This window comes from Nannizzia gypsea, genomic scaffold, assembly GCF_000150975.2.
Source record: "Nannizzia gypsea CBS 118893 supercont1.6 genomic scaffold, whole genome shotgun sequence".
Lineage (NCBI taxonomy): Eukaryota > Fungi > Ascomycota > Eurotiomycetes > Onygenales > Arthrodermataceae > Nannizzia > Nannizzia gypsea.
In genome coordinates this window covers 1,691,535-1,713,344 of record NW_003345196.1, presented here as the reverse complement: position 1 = coordinate 1,713,344, position 21,810 = coordinate 1,691,535, and the positions used below count along the sequence as shown (strand labels likewise).

Sequence of the window (21,810 nt, the reverse complement as noted above, 5' to 3'; positions counted from 1 at the left end):
GGCGGAGGTTAGCAGACCTGGAGCAGGATCCAGAAGAGAGCTTCAAAAGAGAGTCTTGGCCATTCAAAGGTCAACCAAATAAAAGAGTCTCTGGAACAACGTGAAAGGGAGGAAGGAGTATGGTGCTTGGGGCTGGGTTCGGAGGGTAGCAAAAAATCATCTGAATATGGGATATATAAGGGACAAGAGGCTCTTCTGGGAGTGAGTTGAACTCTTTTGTGTCCACTACTAGAACTGGGTGCTAATAGTTCTCCAGATAGGTTGGGGAAAAAGCAACCAAGAAACTGTCTGACCCCAAGTTCGAGGTTGATGGCTAGCACATTGCCATGATTCTAAAGAAAATTGGCTTCTAGATCTACGAGAGTGCTTGTATTAGAGATGAAGTCAACTGTGATTAAGCCCTGTTTGCACTGCCGTAAAAGGAGAGAAGAGATGGAACATATTACAAGGCGTACCACAGCTGTTGTCAAGGAGTTTACTGGTTGGAGGGATACAATGTAGATCGACCGCGCTCATTACCTTGGATCGTATTAGAGTTGTTATCAGTTTTAACAGAAATTCTCATTGATGCATATTAACTACCTCCTAGAGTCGTTAGCTATCTCCCAGAGTCGGATATAACAAGAATAAGCAGCATAATAGTGAGATGCAGTTGCGCCTGTGAATGACAAAGCTTTCCCGTAGTAGGAGCAAAAAGAGAAAAAAAAAAAAGAAAAGATTACTTCATGTGAAATAGTTATTGAAAGAAGGGGTTTTAACAGAGGCAGCGCGGGCAGGTCGTTGATACGGAATATGACAAGAACGGAAGATAGAGGAAGAGGCAAAATTAAAGGTCGTAAGATTTGGGTAAGCCTGAGTCCTGCATAGCGAAATGAAAAAAGCATGATCAACTGGTATACGGTGAGCGGTACGATGGCGACCGTCAGGAAGAAGCCTCCCACGAAGGAAAGACTCCTCAACAGTAGGGGCGATGACTTGATTGGCCCCGTCACATAAATCTTTGTGTATCAAGGTATGTCTTGTGTGAGGATCCCCGGCTTAGGAGACTGCAAAATCTTCCTTTGCGTCCTTAGAATAAGCCTTTTGTAGATGTTTTATGCCTCTACCGTCCACTTCTAACGTAAAGAGTAGGTCTCGGATTTGGATGCCAGCTCCATTCTCCTTGTCCTCCCGCCAATCGCCGAATTGCTTGCGGATAGCTTTTATATTGGCTGCGTTAGAGCCCGGCTTTCCGTTGACTCCTGCGGCTGATCCAGCGGCTGCTGCTGTGCTGAGTCGAGAGGGTGTTGAAAAGCCGCTTCTACTGACCGCCGGCTGTGAAGATTTAAGCCAGCTGTAGCCTCCTTTCTTGCCGAACCGTGAAGAGAGACTGGTTGTCTGCATACGGGCAGTTTCAATCGCGTGCTGGTGTTGTACCGCACCCGTAGCCTTAACATCGACCTTCTTGATATCCTTCTTGGATATTTTCTTATCGATGTCCTGAGCACGATCGAGGCCGTTGGGTGTGGATGCACCAGGAGTCGGTAATCGGCCATCAGTGCCGAGGATGGCATCTGAGTTGCGTTTTGCACGTTTGGCGGCCCGACGTTCTTCATGCGATTCGTCTCTGCCGATCAGCCGACGGCTTTTCAATGTCAACGTGCTAGGTGTAGCCTTCTTAGCCGTTGGAGTGGTGTTGTCAACCGTCGCTTCGGCTGTGGGAGCTTGATCAGGTTCTTCGAAATTAGTATCAACAATCGACGCAGCACAGAGGCTGGAGTGAGACTTACTTGTTGCAGGAGTACTATCATCGACTGTCGACTCTTGTGTTAAAGCTAGATCGGCCCACTCAGGAGGTACGGCACCGTGGGAATTGACTCGCCGATTTCTCGAGAGAGTCACGGAGTGATCGATGACGGACCGAAGCCTCTCCTCTGAGGCTAATGATAGCAGTGATATAATATCGCCTAGAGCTGATTCAGGGTTAAGAATAGTCTTGTCTCTTCTGATGACAGAGGAGCCGTCTGGACCAGTGACCTCAACAGGCCCTGTAGGACGCCCCGGAAGGGGTTTGAACACGCCACTCATGGGCATCCTGACTCCGTGTTCCTGGGCCCGTTTCTCAAGCTTTTTCTCCATAACAGCCGTATGTAGAAAAGCAGATTGGAGATGATACTGTTCCCTTCTGCTAGCAGTGGTATCTTGCCGTAGTTGTTCATCCCGGGCTATCTCTTCCGGTGATTTAATAGGCGGAGCAGGGGCAGCTGGTGCCTGATGAAGGTAGCCTGTGGGTTGAAAGCCGGGTTGCTTGGGCGGCTGTTCAGAAAAGCTGGTTGAGGGTGTGATGGGCCCGATAGGTGGTAGTGAATTGAACGAGTTTGAGAAGCTTGCTTGCTGGCGCGGCGGGTGTGGGATAGACTGGGGGTGCGTTTGCTGGGTTTGAGCTGCTACTGGTTTTGCATATCCACTAGTCAAAAACGCTTCCTCTTCCTTCACATCTATACCGGACGATGCGAGCACATCTGTAAGCTCGGCGGTGTCTGTCGCCTTTTCCACCGGTCGTGAAGGGGGCCCCATCAAGCCTGGTGGCGGGGGCGCATTTGGGACTTGTTTTGCCATGCCATTCACTGGAACAGCGTTCCCGTTCGCAGACAGCTGCACTGGCGCAAAGTGAGGAGAGTTGTATGGCTGTGTTGACTGCGGAAGAGGCGAGAGACGCTGTCTTTTGGGCGGAGGGGGTGCGTTGCTACCTGGCACCGAAGCTTGCTGGGTACCAGGAGAGGGACTGGAGGCAGGGGGAGAAAAGGTGCGAGGAGGCAGCTGGTGAGACTGGGTCTGCGCCATCGTGACAGAAAAGCCAGAAGGCTTCAAGAGAACGGCTTCTCCGTGCTATTATTATCCTCCTGTCTCTTTGTTGCAGCTCGCTGCTGGTGAATAAGTCAAGGGCCCGGGTGAATGCAGCGCAAAACGGAGGATGGGTGAGGATTTGCGTCTCCCCCCGGAGCCAGCTTTCATCTCACGCAGGACAAGCCAACCATCTGTAGGGCAAACGGAAGCGCAGTAGCATATATCGGGGCGCGCGCTATCGCTCAACTCGCTGTCCCTTCGTGTCTTCGTCGTCGCCCTCTTGCTTGTCGTCTTTGCTCTCTCTTTTTTTATGTCACTTTAAGTCGCGTTTTTTCTTCCCTTTGAAGGACAAAAAGAGTAGTCACGTGAATAATTATCATTAATAAGAGATTATGTTAGCTTTATATGACTAAGCAGGGCAACCTTGTTACGACGTCAAAGGAAAAAAATAAAAAAGGGCGAAGGAGACGATAGGTTGATATCAAACTGCAGCATCAACAAGAACGCGCAGGAAGGGATAGACGGGCCTGAGGAAGATCTTAGAGGTTACCTGGGTACGCTGCAGGCTGGCTAGAGGCTGATGCAGAGATAAAAGACCGGCCGCGAAGATGGCTACGAAGCGAAAGGGTTCGTTCTCAGCGAGCGCGGACGAGCAGCAAATAGATCCATCTGATGAGCTTCTGTTCCACTGTCTGGGGGGCGGCAATGAGGTCGGACGGTCCTGTCATATTATACAGTACAAGGGGAAGACAGTCATGGTTCGTCTTTTTAACCCTAGCCCTTGAGGGTCCTTCGTCATCTTTGAGCCTAAGCTAATCTAAGTTATTATGGTTTTGACAGCTTGATGCTGGAATGCACCCAGCAAAAGATGGATTTGCGGCACTCCCTTTCTTCGATGACTTCGACCTCAGTACCGTCGACATCCTCCTAATAAGCCAGTACGTCCTAACTCCCTTCCATTTCAAGGCTGTGACCGCAATGATCTCCCTTGTCAGTCTTGCGCAGATGGATATACATACAGATATATACATACTTCTTTTACGCTGCCTTTTCCACCATGCTCAAACATGTACTATGAGATATTCAATGCAATTCAAGTTTTTAATAGTCACAACAATATGGTGTCTGCCCTCGTATCCCAATGTATTCGTCTTCTACAACTTGTTAATCTCAGGCCCCCTACACAATGCTTTCACAGACCTAAAACAAAATCGGATAGCTAATTGATGACAGTTTTCATCTGGACCACTCGGGATCGCTACCCTATGTCCTTAGCAAAACGAACTTCAAGGGTAGGGTCTTCATGACCCATGCCACAAAGGCTATCTACAAGTGGTTGATCCAGGACAATGTCCGAGTCAGCAATACATCCTCTTCCTCTGATCAACGGACAAGTCTCTACAACGAACATGATCATCTTTCAACCCTCCCCATTATCGAAACGATTGATTTTAACACAACCCACACCATTAACAGTATCCGAATTACTCCATTCCCGGCTGGTCATGTGCTCGGCGCTGCCATGTTTCTCATATCCATCGCCGGACTAAATATTTTGTTTACTGGCGACTACTCTAGAGAAGAAGACCGTCATTTAATTTCTGCTGAAGTCCCCAAAAGCGTGAAAATAGATGTCATGATCACAGAGTCTACTTTTGGTATATCATCCAATCCGCCTCGACTGGAACGAGAAGCCGCCCTTATGAAATCAGTGACCAGTGTTATAAACCGAGGAGGGAGGGTTCTCATGCCTGTCTTTGCACTCGGACGAGCACAGGAACTGCTCTTGATTCTGGATGAATACTGGAGCCGGCACCCGGAACTACAGAAAGTTCCCATTTACTATATTGGAAACATGGCTCGTCGATGTATGGTTGTGTACCAAACATACATCGGAGCTATGAATGAGAACATAAAGCGTCTGTTCCGCCAACGCATGGCCGAGGCTGAGGCCAGAGGAGACAAGAGTGTCACCGCCGGCCCTTGGGACTTCCGTTTTGTTCGAAGTCTAAGGAACCTGGACCGCTTTGAAGACGTTGGAGGATGTGTAATGCTTGCATCTCCTGGTATGCTCCAGACTGGAACTAGCAGAGAGCTTCTAGAGCGATGGGCGCCGAACGAACGTAATGGCGTCATCATGACCGGTTACAGTGTTGAGGGTACCATGGGGAAACAGATAATCAATGAGCCCGAGCAAATACCAGCAGTTATGAGCGCTAAGAACGCTGCAGGCCCTAGCGACGATCAGAAGATCATGATTCAGCGAAGATGTACGGTCGATGAGATCAGTTTTGCGGCTCACGTTGACGGCGTCGAGAATAGGGAATTCATCGAATCTGTTGCAGCCCCCGTTGTAGTAGGTCAACGCTCACCCATTGTTCATGTTCAGCCCCTGAAGCTAACACACGACTCTAGATCCTTGTCCATGGGGAGAAACACCAAATGATGAGGCTGAAATCAAAGCTGTTGAGCTTGAATGTGGACAAAGAAGTGAAAGTCAAAGTCTATACTCCTGCTAACTGTGATGAGGTTCGCATACCATTCATGGTTGACAAAGTTGCTAGAGTCGTCGGTCGGCTTGCCGAGACTTCGCCGCCGGTGGGACAGGATGATTCTCGGCTAATGGACGGCGTTTTAGTCCAGAATGGCTTCAAATTATCGATGATGGCCTCTGACGACCTTAGAGAGTATGCTGGACTCACCACCACCACGGTCACCTGCAAACAGTATATTACCCTCAGCACAGCAAGTATTGATCTTATACGTTGGGCGCTCGAGAGCACCTTCGGTCTGATCGAAGAGATTGACCCACCTTCAAGTGAGTCTGTGAAGGGTTCCAATGGTGATTCAAGCGAACCGAACAACTCGGTCGCAAAAAAGGAAGAAGAAGCAGACGAGGAGATACCCTCCCGAGTACTAACCACATACCTGATAATGGGCTGCGTCTTCGTGAAGTACGACCCACAACGGCGCGAGGTTGAGGTGGAGTGGGAAGGTAACATGATGAATGATGGAGTTGCCGATGCTGTGATGGCAGTGTTGCTCACAGTTGAAAGTAGCCCGGCAGCAGTTAAACGTGAGTATTGAGTAATCTTTTTTTACTCCATTTTTTTCGTTAGTCTGAAGCGATAGTGATGATTGACTTGATGATGACAGGCTCAAGCAAAAATAAACATTGCCATAGCCATGCGCCGCTCCCGGACAACCCTCATTCTCAGCTGACTCCCAACGAGCGTTTTGTGCGTCTCTGTATGATTCTTGAAGCACAGTTCGGGTCGGAGATAGCTCCAATCGAGCGCCCCAAACTGAGGCGCCGTGGAAGCCAGAAAGATAGATCTCCTTCTACCGTCGAGGATCCAAGCAAGGCCGACACACCTGAAAGCGATGAACCCGAAGACGAAGAGGAACTCCAAGAAATGGAAGAACTAGAGCTGGCGCGTTTACATTCTCTCGGCATACCTGTGCCGGGGGTTGAAATCAAGGTTGACAACCACACTGCTCGCGTCTGGCTTGAAACACTCGAAGTCGAGTGCTCCTATCCGGTGTTAAGGGACCGTGTTAGGGTTGTGGTTGAGAGGGCGGTTGAAACCGTTGCCGACATGTGGAATACTAAAGCCGGTAGCTCAATGCCAGCCAAAGTCATTCCTAACGGGTCGAATACGATCAAGGTTGAACAGGTTGTTTAGCATTCGCATTTTCCTCGATTCCCTCTTAAGCTGGTGACCCAGATTCGCGCTTCTTCCATTCTTGCTACAGAACATGGGAGCTTTCGGAGTTTCGGATGGAGATAACCAAGCTCCGCTGTATTAATAACATAATACTTATGGCCTCCTTGAAAACATTACCGTGCTCGTCAGACCACCGTTCTCGAGCTTCCTATGCCACCCAACAGTGACTACATATATTTGAGAACGGGAGGTTCAGCACACTTCAACGGGTAAATAACTATACTTAAGTACTCCGTAATCTACGTGCAAAGATCAATACGCAACTCCGAAGAAATTAGAAAACGGGTCCATGTACAGATTTACGTCAAACAATACCCATCTATATCCATATGCCCTATCTACCAGCCTCTTAATCGCTTTGTTTACCCCCTTTAGACTCAGTCTCCCACTGTCGAGTATAAATAACGTTAATTTAAAGTTTAAAGTTCTCTTGAATTACAAATTAGCTTTGATTCTGTGTTCACGTGATACGAGAAAAAAGATTATCCCGCTCCGCTCTTCCGACCTCTCTGATTGGCTGGCTCAAAGTAGCAACTCCTCGCGTTTCTTCCAGACAAAATCAATACGCAACCAGTGTATTTGAATATTGAAATGACTGCTCTCTCTATTCTAACGTAATGTTTACTCCTTAGGGCCAGTTCTGCTTGTGGTTAAGCCTACATTGCATCAATACTTCGATCCCATGGTCGTATGGAGCAGTTATGTGCAAGGCGAGCCTAGGCAATCATCTACAGGGAGAAGATACCCGATAGGCTGTGACACCTCAAGAGTGGCTGGCGGATGCAATCACAACCAGCCCCGGAGCTAGGACTGGTTGGCTACAACTGATTCTTAGGCCCCTAGCTTCCTGCTGATCTGCTCATTTTTGGGTCGTGATGAAATTTTTTGCAGCAAGGGCTGTCATGTCTGGCAATATTTTATTTCCAACAACTTGACAAAGAGTACGAGATGCGAGTACTCCAAAGAGAGCATTAGCCCCGTTCTAGACTGAGATCAATAATTCCACATTAAGTGAGATATCTTTGCTTTCTTTCTTCCACGAGAGCGTTCGTCTGCTGCTTATGCCCTTTTTATCCCGATATGCCGCTCAAGAGCAATCAGCGCACACCACTGCTCGCTGTCCACTCACGGCCCCGCAGGAATCATTCCACACGTTGTAACAGCCTATGGAGGCCCATTGGGTTTATCTTGTGGGTTGTTCTAGCGGCTGGTGTTATCATATTTCTCGCCAAAAGAGACACGCGCTCGTTATCATTATGCCTGTCGGATGCAGGAGTTTCACACGTAGTGGACGGTTCGAAGGACTGGGATCGAATAATATCGCCCTGGAACCTACGCTTGAGATATACGCCGGCAGCCGTTGCAATTCCGCAGACCATTGACCAGACCCAGGCTGCCGTGTTGTGCGGGATAAACCACCAGTTGCGCATCAGTGCCAAAGGTGGCGGTCACAGCTCTGGATCGTACGGTCTTGGAGGTGAAAATGGCCATCTGGTTATCGACTTCGAGCAGATGGACCAGGTAACTCTTCATGATAACCACACTGCTATCATCGAGCCTGGAGCGCGGCTGGGACATGTCTCTGTGGAGTTGTTTGACCAAGGCAGAAGAGCAATCCCACATGGAACCTGCCCTGGGTATGTATACGTTTTCATTTCCAGCTGGAAAACAATTCCTAAGAAAATATGAATAGAGGAAACAACCGCAAAACAATTTGGAATTAATAGCTAACGGTGGCAGAGTTGGTATCGCGGGCCACGTCTTGCACGGCGGATATGGCAGGGCTTCACGTACCCATGGTCTTACCCTGGACTGGTTGAAAAGCGCCAAGGTGATTCTATCTGACGGGTCTATCGTCCATTGCTCTGCGACCGACAATATGGACCTCTTCTGGGCGATACGGGGTGCTGGGTCATCCTTTGGCATTGTCACCGAATTCGAGTTTGATACATTCGAGTCACCAGAGAGTGTCACTGTATTCACCATCAACCTACCCTGGAGCGAAAAAAGCGTGATAGAATCCCTAAAAGCAGTGCAGGATCTCTCGTTGATGGCTCGGAAAGACCTCAACCTTGCTTTTGCTGTCACCGCATCTAGTCAAGCTATTCGCGGGTTGTACTTCGGCGATGAACACGAACTTGTCCAAGCATTACAGCCTCTCTTGGTCCATCTTAAAACGAAACTGTCCGATGTTAAATCTGTCAACTGGCTAGATGGACTAAGGTACTTCGCAGATGGTGAACCATTGGTCCGCCCGCAACCATACAATATGGTATGTTTGTTGATAATACAATGAATCCTACTTTTAGCAGAGAGGCATCGTAGTATTAACGCATTTATAGCACACAACTACTTACACGAGCAGCCTCACAACTCCCCCACTAACTAACGAGCAAATTGGCGTGTTAGTGTCGACCCTCTTTACCAACATTAACGACACTAATGCACGTCATTCATGGGACATACTTTTTGAGTTGTACGGTGGCCCAAAGTCCGCGGTCTCCCAGACTGATATAGCCGCTACATCGTATGTGCACCGTGACAAGTTCCTCCTCTGGCAACTCAATGACTTTGGAGAGAATGGTGAATTACCCCGCGAGAGTTTTGCAGTGCTTAAGCAAATCATGGACAGCGTTACACAGTCCATGGGTGATGGATATTGGGGCATGTATGCCAATTCCATAGACACCCAACTGGACAGCAACACGGCACAAAAGCTATATTGGGGAGATAATTTACCTCGACTACGGAAAATCAAAGCGCGACTTGACCCTGGCAATGTGTTTTGGAATCCCCAGGGTATCTCTCCGTCGACCTAGGCCCTGGCTCCGCCGGCCGGGACTAGGGTCGAGGGGTTTCGGCTATCGCAATCAATAACCTACAATTCCAGGCCGAAAAGAAATTCTAACGGGAAAGCACAACAATGCATGGCCTTCCAACAACTAGTATGTACATTGTACATCAAGATATGTGATACCTTGCAGCGGGTGGGCGGTAATACAATTCCAACCTGAGGGTTCTCCCTAATTGTTGGATAAGTACCCATTGCTTACCATGAAGCCCTGTGAGAAGCCGATGGGTATACAGGCCCCATATACATATATATACACCCACATATCAATTGTGACAGGCTCTTCACAATGTCCATTGAACTATATACCCGCTGTTAACACCTCTTGTTTTCTCTCATTCACAGAAAGTAATCCATTATAATGCTCCAGAAAAGTTTTGCAGGGCACAGTCGCGCGAGCCACGAACAAGTACAACTCGGAAGCAAATCAAGAAATTGGTTCTTGAACCTGTTCTCTGCTGTGCAGCGAAAATGGACAAAGGCTTATCGTATGAACCCAATTCCAACAGCACATGCAAACAATTCATTGGTGATCAGACCAAGATATTCCACCTCACATCACAATCACAAAACGTGGATTCGTGGCCTATACCCGATCTCTCTGTGGCATCCGTCCCTAGGTATAGACCGAGCAAACGATATCTCCTTACATCTCCGTCTTGAACTCTCTTGTCAGTCGCACTTCATCTCATCTCACTTACTTGCCTGCATGTGGCATGAATTGTTCACCATGTGGGCTTCGTGATGGGTGTCATGGACCCAAAGACGATCTTTGGTATTCCGACATTTTGACCTCGACCACACAAAAGCCGGCCGGGTGCAGTTGGCTTCCGGGGGAGGATATTTCGGCAAGATATGGTCTAGCATGATGGGGTTATGATGAATCTCGCGATTACATGGGATAGACTGAAATATAAAAGAGACAATGGATTCCACAGGCGTACCATGATCTTAAAGCATCCAGAATCACCAGCTCGACTATCACCAATACCAGCTACCTTCCCTGATAATCCATAGATTTCACCAGCTCCATCATCATGGCCATCAAGATGCTCTATGCTCTCTCCCTCCTTGTTGCCTGTGGCATCGTCTCCGCTCTCCCTGTGGAAGACATCGGTGTTACTGCAACTGCCACTACCGGCGATCTGTGAGTGGACCTCGGAGTTTTACCTTCAATTACATATCATCTAACGCCGAAATACTGTAAGGTCCGGGAGGGGAACCATATACTATCAGTATGGAGCAGCAGGTTCCTGTGGCGCCGTGCACGGAGATGGAGACTACATTGTTGCTCTAGGCCCACACTACATGAAAGGCCCCAACAGCCCTTACTGTGGTAGACGTATTTTTGCTAAGAACACCAACACCGGAAAGTCCGTCACCGTCACCGTGGCTGATACCTGCCCAACCTGCGGACCTGGAGACGTTGACTTAGCCCTTGGCCCGTGGAAAGCCTTGACCAACAATGCGGCCCCTGGAGTTTTCCCCGTCTCCTGGTATGTCTTGTATTCTGATCATTCCTCCGTGGACAATGTGCGTCACTTTCCGATAACTAATTTATAACTAGGCATTTCTCTTAAGAAGTCTTAGGGTGACTTGAGAAGGAGGAATACAACGGCATAGTTGGATCAACTGTGAATGGTTTCCTGAGCTCCCTGGCGGATGTAAAGGTTTACATATAACTTTAGTTCTTCTCGGTCTTTTCAGCTGCTAAATTCAATTTACCGATGTGCACATCATGTTTTTGGATTCTTCTTTGATGGCCATCACCACATCATACCATGATGTAGATGATACAGTAAGCTCAAAATATATTTGGTTCAGCCAGCCCTTACAGTATGCAAAACCAGGTAGGCATACTGATAGCTCTTTTGCAATCCCCTACTATAATTGAATGCTGCCATATATTACATCAAACGGTCTCAGCGTTGCACCTAAGTTACGCTACCATAGTAGACCGACCAATGATTGAGGTTATTGTAGAATAAAGAAGAATATCGCAGTAATTGATGACAGCAGTATTAAATATAAAGCACCCATCACCATGGATGTAATCAGATATATTCTTTTAGTCAAAAAAGACGACAGATATGAGAATATGACAATAAATTCATCTTCATTAATCCCACCTCATACAAGGGGGCCGGGCCCTCCACCGCGGCCCTCATATCTCTCTCCCGTCTCCCAAACCATCCATCAACCTAGCTATTAAAACGCCAAATGGAGAGCGGTCACATTTCCCGGATCATGAAAAGAAAAAAGCAGAGAGCTGTGGCGCGGGTGTGAGAACATCAAACAACATCGCCGAATCATCAAGAAAATTGACGCAAAATCAACAAAACAACAGCAAACAAAAGGGGACGGCAGAGCAGTAAAAAAAAGGGGGGGAAGGTCAAAAATAGTGTCTAGGGTGACATAAAAGTAATAAACAAGAAGATAAAAGGTTAAAGATAGGTGGAAGGGGAAAACTGCTGACATGTAACTGTCCATTATGTGATGTAACAGTTCATCGAGGCAGTCAGCTTCCAGAAAAGAGCGAAGGGAAGAAGAGGGGAGTAAGTGTCTGGCGTTTAGAGAGATGAATATATGGTATCAGCCGACACGAGAATTATATGGGCAAATGCTCCGAGGAATGAAAGGGAAAAATGTAGTAATAAAGAATAAAAAATGAAGACTGATATGTTTGAGAGATATAGATAGGCCTTATTCGGAATGGTGTAAACGGTGGGAAAAATGGGAAGGGAATCTCAGCCGCCACGCTGCTGCTCCTGGCGGATGCGGACTGCCTCGGTACCATCGTCGATGATAGTATCCTTGAACCACGGGTGCTTGAGGGCTTCTTTGGCAGTAATGCGAGCTTTGGGGTCATAAACGAAGATGCGGCGAAGTAAGTCAAGGAATTGTTTGTTGAAAGAAGTTGTGGCAGGGATGAATTCCTGTAGAAATGTTTATTAGTGTGACTGTCCGGTAGGTAGTAGCTGGTTTGCTGTAGACGCACATGTAGTTGTTTCATTGCTTTTACGTATTTTCTCGACGCTCTGGATGTATCCTCATTTGGATAGTCGAGTTTTGTGCGGTTGAAGTACCTAGAAGAGTTATGGACCGTTAGTATGGTGGGAGACTCAATGACACGGAAAGGAGTTCAACATACTTGGCTGCAGAGTTGGCACTGTGTCCGTTACGGCCTTGTAGAACTTGTCTGACGAGTCGGGGGTCGATTTTACCACCACATACGCTCTCCATCATGGCGAGGTGCTCGAGGTTGTCGTGTGTCTGGAAGAGGGCATCTCCGGTGAAGAATTCAACCAAGATACAGCCTATACTCCAGATATCGCAGGGGAAACTCCATCCAAGGTTGAGAATAATCTCAGGAGCACGATAATGCCGAGTGGAAACCACGGAGGAATGATATTCATCGTCAAAAGTCGCAGACCCGAAGTCTATTAATCGAATCTCGCTATCAAGTAGGACACGTCGTTGGCGAGCAGTCCTCGAGGTTGTGTGAGAGGAAGAGGGGATGGTTCGATTGTATGTAAATGTTTGATAAGCATTGCTGACGAGAAGAATATTTTCAGGCTTCAAGTCGGTATGTATAAGGTTCACATCATGTAAGACTAGGGAAAAGTCAGTAAGGTAGTGTCCGACGGTAGGCATGTTGTAGTAGCAGAAAGATTGCTTACATGCAACGCTGGTGAAGAGCTGTCTGGCGAAGTTTTGAATTTGACTGCTTGGGAATGGAACGAAGGAATTTGCTTTTAGAAAATCAAAGACACTCTGGCCTAGCAAGTCGGTGACGATGCAGATATGGTTTCTGAAATCGAAACAGTCACGAAGATGGATGCACCTATTCCTATTAGTCTCGTCGTTGGATGCGAGGGTCGACAAGACTCGAAGTTCGATGCGAGAGGCATCGCGGTATTTCTGGACCGATCTGATGATCTTCACTGCACAGCGAGTCTTTCGTTGTCTGTCATACGCCTCTACGACTTTGCCAAATGTCCCCTGTCCTAGAAGGCGTATGATTGAGTCTAGCGGGTTGACGGCGGTTAGTTCTGGCAGGGTGACTAGACGGGGGAGAGGAGAAATATGAAGGGAAAAAAACGTGGACGCGGAGAGACTTACATTTGTCGGTGAGATTGGTATCTGGGTTGACGATATAGTGTCCATCTTCGTCATCGATCTTCTGGTTTTTATTCGCGTTGTACTATCAAAAAAAGGTATTAGTAATGTTTTGGCGTGGTGGTATGCGATGCAAATATGATGCAAGGCTAGGGTGAGAGAGCGGGTTCATACATCGCGGATGACGGGGACAACGACGTCTTTAGCCTTGATGGGCGGCTTTGGAGGAGGAATATAACTGCTGAACGCATCTCCAACGGTCTCGAGTTCTCTTCGTTTCAATTCATCACGTGCAGCCTTACGTGTCACGACTCGCTTCCGCTTCTGGCCGACAGCGACATCATCAAGGTAGACGTTGTTGGTTGTAGAAGCGCTGGCCTGAGAGCCGAGGGAGGTGGGAGCGGTGGTGTGGATGGAGGCGGTGCGGTCGGTCGACATTGAAGGCGCGGACGATCCCTCGCCGTACTTTTGGGAGGAGACAGAGTAGGCAGGGCGATCGTAGTAGACGTCGACGCCCGAACTGGCGTCCGTCCTCCGTTTCTTGCTCGCAGGCAGGTTGGAAGAGGAAGTAGAGGGAGCAACGCGAGGGACCGTCCTGCTGGTGGCTGAAGCGACGGCAGAGGAAGAAATGGCCACGGGATCGTTATTTGTACCATCGTCTTCATCGTCGTCGTCGTCAATGACAATTATCTCCTTGGGGACGCCGTTCTTATAGAACTCTCCCCAGTCTGGCTGCTTCCGCCGACTCTGGGCGGTCGGCAGGACTGTGGGCGTGCTGTAGGAGGCCATGGGCGGCAAGGGAGCAGTCGTTTTGGGCGTGGATGCGAGCGAGATGCCGTTGGTGGTCGGCTGATGGCTGGACGTGTAGCTGAAGGAGTTTGCAAGCGCATTGCTGGCCGCTGACGCGGTGGGGAAGGGCTGGGGGTTAGGCTGGTGGTATACTTGATGACGGGAGTATCCGTAACGCTGGTGAGATGGATGGGTTGCCGTAGCAGTAGAAGGGGTCGACATGGCGAAGTTCTCCCTAAAACCGGAGCTGCCGGTCACGGAAAACGGGGTGGTATAATTTTTCTCTCTCCTTCTGGCGAGATCAAGGGAGCGATGTGACGGGAGTCAAAAAAAGGAACGCCCACGTCTGCAAGGGCGATAGATCAAGAGAAACCCCGGTAGGAAAGGAAAAGGGAAAGAAGATGTGAGAAATAAAGGTGACAGAGCAGGCTCTAGCAGCGGCTCGAAGGCGAAGGCAAAAAAAAAAAAAGAAGCAGAAGAAGAGCCGTGAAGCGTGGGTGAGCGAAAGAGTGTGTGTGCGTGTGGTGGTCGATGCGACGGCCGAAACGACACCAACGCCAGGGAGGGAAAAAAGCCTGAGATTTGAAAGGGAGGCGGACGACGATTATGGTGACTCTCTCTCTCTCTCTCTCTCTAGTTATATATCTCTCTCACACACTCTCTCTGTGTGTGTGTGCCTCTTTTCCCTGGTTCCTCCTCTAGCTTTTTCCCTGCGTCTCGCTGGTCTGTCTCGCTGGTTCGCCGGTCGTCAGGGGAGCGCTGGTACTGGCGCTGGTGCTGGTACTGGTGGCGGTGGCAGCGAGAGGAGGAAAAAGCAGGGCCGGCAGTGCCAGAAAAAGGGCGACCTGAGCAGGAGAGGAGGAGACAGAGGGGACGAAGGGGGCTTGACTCCAGGCGGTGCTCGCGGTGCTCACAGGCGGGGGAGACGGGCACAAGCAGTCATTGCGGCAGTTGAGCAGGACGTCGGGGCGAGCATGAAGGGACACTCGGACAGTCAGACAGGATCTTCCTCGTCTTCCGCGTCCTCCTCGTCTTCGCTTCTCTGGTGACGTCGTCGTCGATGTGATTGATGCTGCTGTTTGATGTTATGTTGTTTGATGTTGACGTCGTCGTTGATGTTGTTGTTTTTGTGAAGTCGAAGTCGAAGTTGAGAAAAAGTCGAGAAAAGGCGGCAACCCTTTTTGGGACAACGCGGCAGAAAAAAGGGACCTCAACGCCTGGTTTTGTCGTCTTCGTCGTCTTTGATGGCGACGGCGATGCTGGAGAGCAGCGAGGTGGGCTTTCTATTGACTATCCATAGGCAGAGATGATATGCTGGGAGTGTAAACGGTGAGTATCAGCAAGATAACTAACTGGCTATCTCTCTATCTAGTTAAATATCTAGTATTCTATCTACCAGAACGAAGATATAGAGAAGACGGACTGATCACAGCCACAGGTCACCTTCCTCCACGTCGCACGGCAAGGTCGAGGGCTCAGTAAGCAGGGCCAGGCTGATCTCGGTCGTCATAGACTGGAGTGAGAGCCAGGAGACCGGCGGAGATGGCAGCAGGGACAGCAGGGACTGCGCCGTCACATGGACCGGCAGCGTCACCGGGTGGTGCTCCGTTCCCTGGCTGCCCTCGCCTTACGGAGTAGTTTTACGCCAGCAGAGAGCAGAGACGGTGATAGGTATAATACCGTGGATCCGGCCTCCTTTACCGGCGGTGACCCCGTCGATGTGGTGTAGGTATAGTTTGTTAAAAATATATTATCATATATATCTCACGCGAACACCCTGGTGGCAAATACCTGCCCTTCCCCAATTGTCTCTTTTTAAAACGAAAGCTACTTTAAGTAGTCAAAGTGTTTTTAAGGGATAGAACATCAAGGTCGTGTCATTTTTGACCCTGTGAGGCTGGTCATAACCACCAACCTGGATAGAAGTCTAAGTCTGTCTATCAAATCTCAGATTTTGCCAGAAAACCACCCGCCATGTCTGTCTGCTCAGCATGACAGGGGCCAAACCCGCCCGCCTGGTGGGAAGAAAGGAAAGCAGGAAATAGAACAAAAAAGGGGGGCGGAACGGACAACAATCTAGGACGCCTCGCTATGACTGGCCCGGGCCTGCAGTCAGCGAACCCAAATAGACAACATAGTCAGAAAAAAGGAGGGGAAAGAATGGAAAAGAATTGAAAAGAAACAAGACTCTGCGATAGATGTCATCATCAAACCTGGGGGAATAGCAGAACTAGCAAAAAATAAAATGTCAAAAGCAAGCTGTGCTGTTTGTTAGATGCCACGGTTGAACTCGACCAGGCCGGTGCTTCCACCACGGCCCCAGAACTCTTCCTCCAGCGAGGATGCTTGCACGGCCTGACGCTGTGGGAAAGCTCCCAGTGCCAGAGGCAATGCAAAGATGGATGTCGTCAAGATTAGACCTGCCAAAAGTGAAAGCGTTAGCATGACAGAGTGTATATACACGGTGGAGGTAGAGACTCACCCAAGTTGACCGGGAGAACCAGTCGTGGCCGGGCTCTCAACCACTGCATCTGCTGCAGCCGCACGAGTATCAATGGCGGCAAAACCATAATGGGAGTCGAGTTCAACACCCGACTGATAGCCGTCTCACCCACGGCCAAAGTGGCTGCCTTCTTGCTCTTCCCAAGACTCTGCATCTCACCACCCTCACTCTTGGCCTCTGCGCCCGTCCTCTGCTCCCTGGGCTCGGCAGGATAGACGTCAATGCCTTGTCTGATCTCCTCACCGCGCATCAAGAAGACGTTCAGGGCACCTGCTGTCGCCACTGCAGCAAAGGGGACAAGACGGCCCAGTATCAGCTTGGTGTTGGCTGCCACCTTCAGCCGCGGAACCACCGCATTGAGACCCAAGGCAACAGAGCACGACGCCGAGACGGCCATGAGGTATGATTTAACCATGGCAGAGGTCGACAGAGGAGTGGACTTGTTGGCATTGGCATTGTTGATAGCAACGTTGAGTGACTGGTTGCCTATCTGCCACAGAAGTGTTCCCGTTGTCTAAGGACTCGTTAGGCCCAATTCGTCCTTTTTAAAAACCAGAAACAAAAAGAAAAAAAGAAACGAAGCAACGAAGCAAGGAGGGGAAGACGTACGCCCAACCCAGGTGTGAGCATGCCCGCCGTCACAATCAAATTGGAGAGGACAAAACATGACATGCGAAAAGGGAAGAAGACCGGTTCGCCAGTATCTATCGCCTCATGTCAGAAATCCCGTAGTCACGTACAAAACCAACCAGGCTCAGAGTGAATCAAACGCACCAGGATGAAGTGTTGAGTCAACCACTTTCTTCGCATGCCATAACTCCGGCGTCATGGACAACAGGTGGCCACCCTTATATGACTCGATCAGTTTCTTTGCGTTCTCCAGCCCGTCTGCAGACACGAACAGGGTCCTACACGCAGGTTCCAGCGCAAACCAGTCAGCGACGCTCAATCAACACCAGGATTAATGAGTGAGAACAAGGGGAAAACCGTCAGGGCTCCCCTACCGCCCAGACGGACAGATGGCTCCGCGCGGTTATATGTATATATATGGGAGATATATACACACGCATGTGCCAGACGCCATACATAGATTAAACCATACCTTGGATCGCATAGCTCTGCGGACTGCCTAACCCGACCCCAGTACGTGCTTAGGTCATACTTGGATGCAGGGAGGTCCCGATTACCGGAGGTCGAAGTCGAAGCGGCCATCACAAGAATTGCAGGCCGGGCAGGGAAGTTATCTCGTTGTTATTCGGTTGACTGATCAGACGGCGATGGACGAAGATGACAACGAGAGCGAGGGACAACGCAAAGCGAGGCGGGATGTTTTTGTGTCTTTCTTCGTTGTTTCTTCTTCGCTTTCCTCGACTTCGACTTACGGCTTCACCTTTTAAAGTTTGTTTTTTGCCGCGCTAACAAGGCCACGTGAGCCGAAAGGCGGTGAAAGGAAAAGAGAGCCGAAGAGTCGGCAGAATCCCGGAAAAGGTTTAAATCTTCCGGCGCTTAGTTAGCCGCGAGTTAATCTGGAGATCGCGGCTATCTGTAGCTTATTCGGGACTAGTGGGCCGCATGATACGGAGTTTACGCTTACATCCGGGCGCTTATATACCTACCTATACAACATAAGGGAAAACGCAAGACGAGATTTAAAGACAAGATAAAGACAGGTCAGTTGGGCTATCCGAGGACATAAAAGGATATGTACAGAAAAAGGATGCAGTATCGGCACATGCAAAGGCGGGGGGTGGGTATTGTAACACGCGAACAAGGAAGATCTAGGTGGGCTTGGTATAATAGGTAGAGTTATAAAGGTGGCATGCGCTAGTGGTGTGGTAGGGGAGCATCACAAAGGGAAAACAAGAGTATAAGAAGTAACAGATTATTTAGAGTACCATTGAGCTAGTGAGGGTGGTTGGGTGGGTGTGCGTCTGCCCGGCTATTTGAAACCGTAGGATTTGTGGGTGAGCGGGGAAGAGACATGTCCGCCTCGGGCGCGCGGGTCGGGAGCTCGATGCCGGCGGACGGGAGTCTGCACGCAGTACACACAGATGTACACGGGCGGCAGGCTCTGTCGGTCAAGTCCAACACATCTCGTGTGAAGCCAGTGGGTGCACGATTCACTGCAAACATCCCCCCATAGTCAGTCAGGCATTTCAGTGCTAGTAGATAGATATGCGGGTAAAGAGTTGGTCTCACCATTGGATCATGAGGTGTCCGCCGTTATTCCTCGAATTACACACACACCTCGTCCCCGTGCTAGGGTTGCTCTGGCGTTCCACGACGGGTGTAGGGGCAGCGTCAGGATCAGTCATCTTAGTCGGAGAGATGGCCTCTCCGGCATATGACTCAGGGTATCCCACCAGCGGAGGCGAGGATCGCAGCGTGGCCATGGCCAGCGAGTGAGATGCTCGAGAAGCAGATGCATAGCCTATGGTTGCAGAAGCAGGAGCAGCCGCGGCAGTGACAGCGGCAGAATGACGCTTACGTGCCTGGAGGACCTGCTTGAGTGCATGTTGGGCATGACCGGCGTCGTCTGTTTCCTCCTCGTCGTCATCTCCCTGGGTAGTCTCCGAGTCGGTGATTGAGTAGTTTCGGGAATGACGGCGGCTTCCATTCCAAGCATCGAGCGGTTTGCCTCTGCCTCGAGAAGTATCCGTCCAACCTGGGTTATACCCTGAATGCGAGGAACCCACCGTGGATGAACGAGACGAGCACTTTGAGTGCGGACGGGACGAGGACGGGGTACGAGCAACGCGGGACCGACGAGGCGTAATGTCAGGGAAATGATACGGCGGATTTTGAACTCTTCCAATTCGACGTTCTGAAGTTTCGGATATATCACTGTCACTCTCCGTGGAAAGTTCCTCGATGCTGATATCAGGGGAGACATCGGGTAGCTGAGACTGAGAGTGCGCAGCTAGTTTCATTTCCGTCGTGGCAATTCCGTCCTTTCCAACCTTGAGCACTAGAGCCTCCATTGGCGCAGCCAGGGAGCTAGACCGTTGGAAAGAATGCATCTGCTTGAACGGCGAAGTGCGGCCCTTGGATGGAGTCTTTCTCACACCGCTTCCAGGTAGGGCACTTGCAGTTGTAGATGAAAAAGAAGCCTGTCGAGTTACGGCCCCCGAGTGAGTTGTGATCCGTCTTGGTGCTGGTCTGCCAGATGGCGGCCGGGGAAGCGAGGCATAGGGGTCCTCATAGTTGGTAGTAGCACCAGCACTAGCAGCACCAGCAGCGTTAGCAGCCGTCCTGCGTGGGTGGCCAACACTTCTCGTCCGTGACACCTTGCACAGGCCCCTTTCTCGTCTATCCCGTTCAGACTCTTCCGTCTGGTAATGATAAGGCTGTCGATTCTCCACCCGAGGCCCATGTGGGGAGTATGAGTATGACGGATCAGAGAAACCGAATCGTCGAGCTGGGGAGCTGAGAAACATCGACGGGTCATCGTCCTGCGGCAGAGGCACACGGGGCGAGGTTGAAAAGGAGGAGTTGATACCAGCCCCTTGCTGTGCTTCGAGGTACCGTAGGTCCTGAGGAACACCCAAACCAACCCGTCTCCTCCCAATGGACTGTGTCACGGGTAACCTTGGGGTTTCTAATCCAATCTCGCTGGCCGGGTCAGCATCGAATGGCTCGATTGGCTGCTGAATGGGGACATGGGTAGAGATGTCGAAGTGGCCAGTGCTGTTGGTATACGCCGCAGAAGCGGTAGCAGCAGCAGGACGAGGGACATCATCCATCATAGTTGAGGGCGGGGGGATATTCTCCTGGTCCCATGGCATCTGGTATCGAGGAATAAAGGACGGGTCGGTAGCAGATGCACCAGCGACCCGGAACAAATCAGGGGTGCCCTGGAGGCCGTAGAAGTTTGGAGAGAGACCGACGAAGCGGCTGGGAGTCTCGAGACGGTTTGGATTAGGATCTTGCACGGGCGTGGCAGCGTCATCAGTCGTTACATTCATAGCATCCAGCGTCCTCCTCCTCGAAGTACTGGTAGGCGGTGGGGTCTGCATCGAGGCAGCCGAGCGGCTGGTGGCATCGACTCCGTCCGACATGTCTGGCCCGGAGCTGAAGATCGTGCTCAATGGCCTTGTCTTTCTCACGCTGTTGGAAGCCAGCCCGTCGCCGCCATCAACCTCCGGCAATTGGCCTATTACAATTAGCACATGCGGCTATGGTAACTATCGGATATAAAAGTTTAAAAAGAAAAAAGGATATACCTCGCTGGGGAGACGGAGACGCCAGATCAAAGCGAGGCGGAGGAAACTTGACCAGCTCCGGGCTGGAGGCATAAGGGTCTGCGGTGTTCCATGTCACTCGCGGGTCGTAGAAGCTGGACTCAAGCTTCGGGGTCTCAAACGAGCTGGTCGTGGGTGTTCTCGTGGGCGTTTGAGGCTCGACATTAGGATCCGTAAAGCTGTAGAAGAGAAAAGAGAAAAAGCCCCAGGTCAGAATGATAATCCGCCTATCTGCCTGCAAGACATGCTTTCACCCCGTCCCTTGAACTCCAAGTCTCCCCGTCACTCCGGGTAGAGTAGATATTGGACATACCTGTGGATAGGGTAGTCCCAATTCATAGCCGCAGATTACCTCCAGCGCAGCATGAGGCGAGACGAGCGGCAGACGAGGGCCCCGACAAGCACCGGCCAAACACTCCAGGAGGTCAAGCTCAAGCCCGTCTGTCTCTACCGTCTCTACTGTCTCTCTACCGTCCCTTTACGCTTGGTTCGAAGGGTGGCCGTCGTGGTGGTTCGGAGGTGGGAGGTCGAGGAACAAACGCTGCGTAGAGGAACGAAAAAAAAAAGCCCTAAGGGGAGTCGAGTCAGCCAGTCAAGAATCTACTATTAACATTAACAGGGCGACTAAGCAGATGTTACCTCGTTGCAGCAAGCCGTTGACCCCTTGCCAGGATGCCAGGGATGTCTTCTTGTTCTTTTTCTCCTTCTCCGTCTTCCTCGTCGATTTACTTTGCTGGTAGAAAAGACAGAGAA

The 21,810-nt window shown here is 50.1% G+C and overlaps 7 protein-coding genes across 7 annotated transcripts; 3 read left to right on the top strand and 4 right to left on the bottom strand.

Moving 5' to 3' along the window:
• Positions 1-1,038: 1,038 nt before the first annotated feature.
• MGYG_07259 (hypothetical protein) lies at positions 1,039-2,823 on the bottom strand (the record flags this gene model as incomplete). Its single annotated transcript, XM_003171211.1, has 2 exons — positions 1,039-1,715; positions 1,770-2,823. The coding sequence occupies 2 exons, from the start codon at positions 2,821-2,823 to the stop codon at positions 1,039-1,041; spliced, it is 1,731 nt and encodes a 576-aa protein (XP_003171259.1).
• Positions 2,824-3,434: 611 nt separating this feature from the next.
• On the top strand, positions 3,435-6,512 carry MGYG_07258 (endoribonuclease ysh1; the record flags this gene model as incomplete). Its single annotated transcript, XM_003171210.1, has 5 exons — positions 3,435-3,584; positions 3,667-3,764; positions 4,060-5,182; positions 5,242-5,902; positions 5,983-6,512. The coding sequence occupies 5 exons, from the start codon at positions 3,435-3,437 to the stop codon at positions 6,510-6,512; spliced, it is 2,562 nt and encodes an 853-aa protein (XP_003171258.1).
• Positions 6,513-7,634: 1,122 nt separating this feature from the next.
• On the top strand, positions 7,635-9,373 carry MGYG_07257 (glucooligosaccharide oxidase; the record flags this gene model as incomplete). Its single annotated transcript, XM_003171209.1, has 3 exons — positions 7,635-8,191; positions 8,295-8,826; positions 8,897-9,373. The coding sequence occupies 3 exons, from the start codon at positions 7,635-7,637 to the stop codon at positions 9,371-9,373; spliced, it is 1,566 nt and encodes a 521-aa protein (XP_003171257.1).
• Positions 9,374-10,442: 1,069 nt separating this feature from the next.
• Positions 10,443-10,985, top strand: MGYG_07255 (Mrsp1; the record flags this gene model as incomplete). The annotated part of the gene is made up of 3 exons (XM_003171208.1): positions 10,443-10,552; positions 10,614-10,901; positions 10,973-10,985. 3 exons carry the CDS (start codon positions 10,443-10,445, stop codon positions 10,983-10,985), a joined length of 411 nt encoding a protein of 136 aa, XP_003171256.1.
• Positions 10,986-12,152: 1,167 nt separating this feature from the next.
• On the bottom strand, positions 12,153-14,535 carry MGYG_07254 (CMGC/CLK protein kinase; the record flags this gene model as incomplete). Its single annotated transcript, XM_003171207.1, has 6 exons — positions 12,153-12,341; positions 12,404-12,491; positions 12,557-13,019; positions 13,086-13,433; positions 13,528-13,609; positions 13,699-14,535. The coding sequence occupies 6 exons, from the start codon at positions 14,533-14,535 to the stop codon at positions 12,153-12,155; spliced, it is 2,007 nt and encodes a 668-aa protein (XP_003171255.1).
• A 2,049-nt stretch (positions 14,536-16,584) lies between these two features.
• Positions 16,585-18,028, bottom strand: MGYG_07253 (sideroflexin-5; the record flags this gene model as incomplete). The annotated part of the gene is made up of 5 exons (XM_003171206.1): positions 16,585-16,733; positions 16,796-17,330; positions 17,426-17,520; positions 17,591-17,724; positions 17,919-18,028. The coding sequence occupies 5 exons, from the start codon at positions 18,026-18,028 to the stop codon at positions 16,585-16,587; spliced, it is 1,023 nt and encodes a 340-aa protein (XP_003171254.1).
• A 727-nt stretch (positions 18,029-18,755) lies between these two features.
• Positions 18,756-21,396, bottom strand: MGYG_07252 (PHD finger domain-containing protein; the record flags this gene model as incomplete). The annotated part of the gene is made up of 4 exons (XM_003171205.1): positions 18,756-18,939; positions 19,016-20,969; positions 21,040-21,236; positions 21,371-21,396. The coding sequence occupies 4 exons, from the start codon at positions 21,394-21,396 to the stop codon at positions 18,756-18,758; spliced, it is 2,361 nt and encodes a 786-aa protein (XP_003171253.1).
• Between the last annotated feature and the right edge of the window lie 414 nt (positions 21,397-21,810).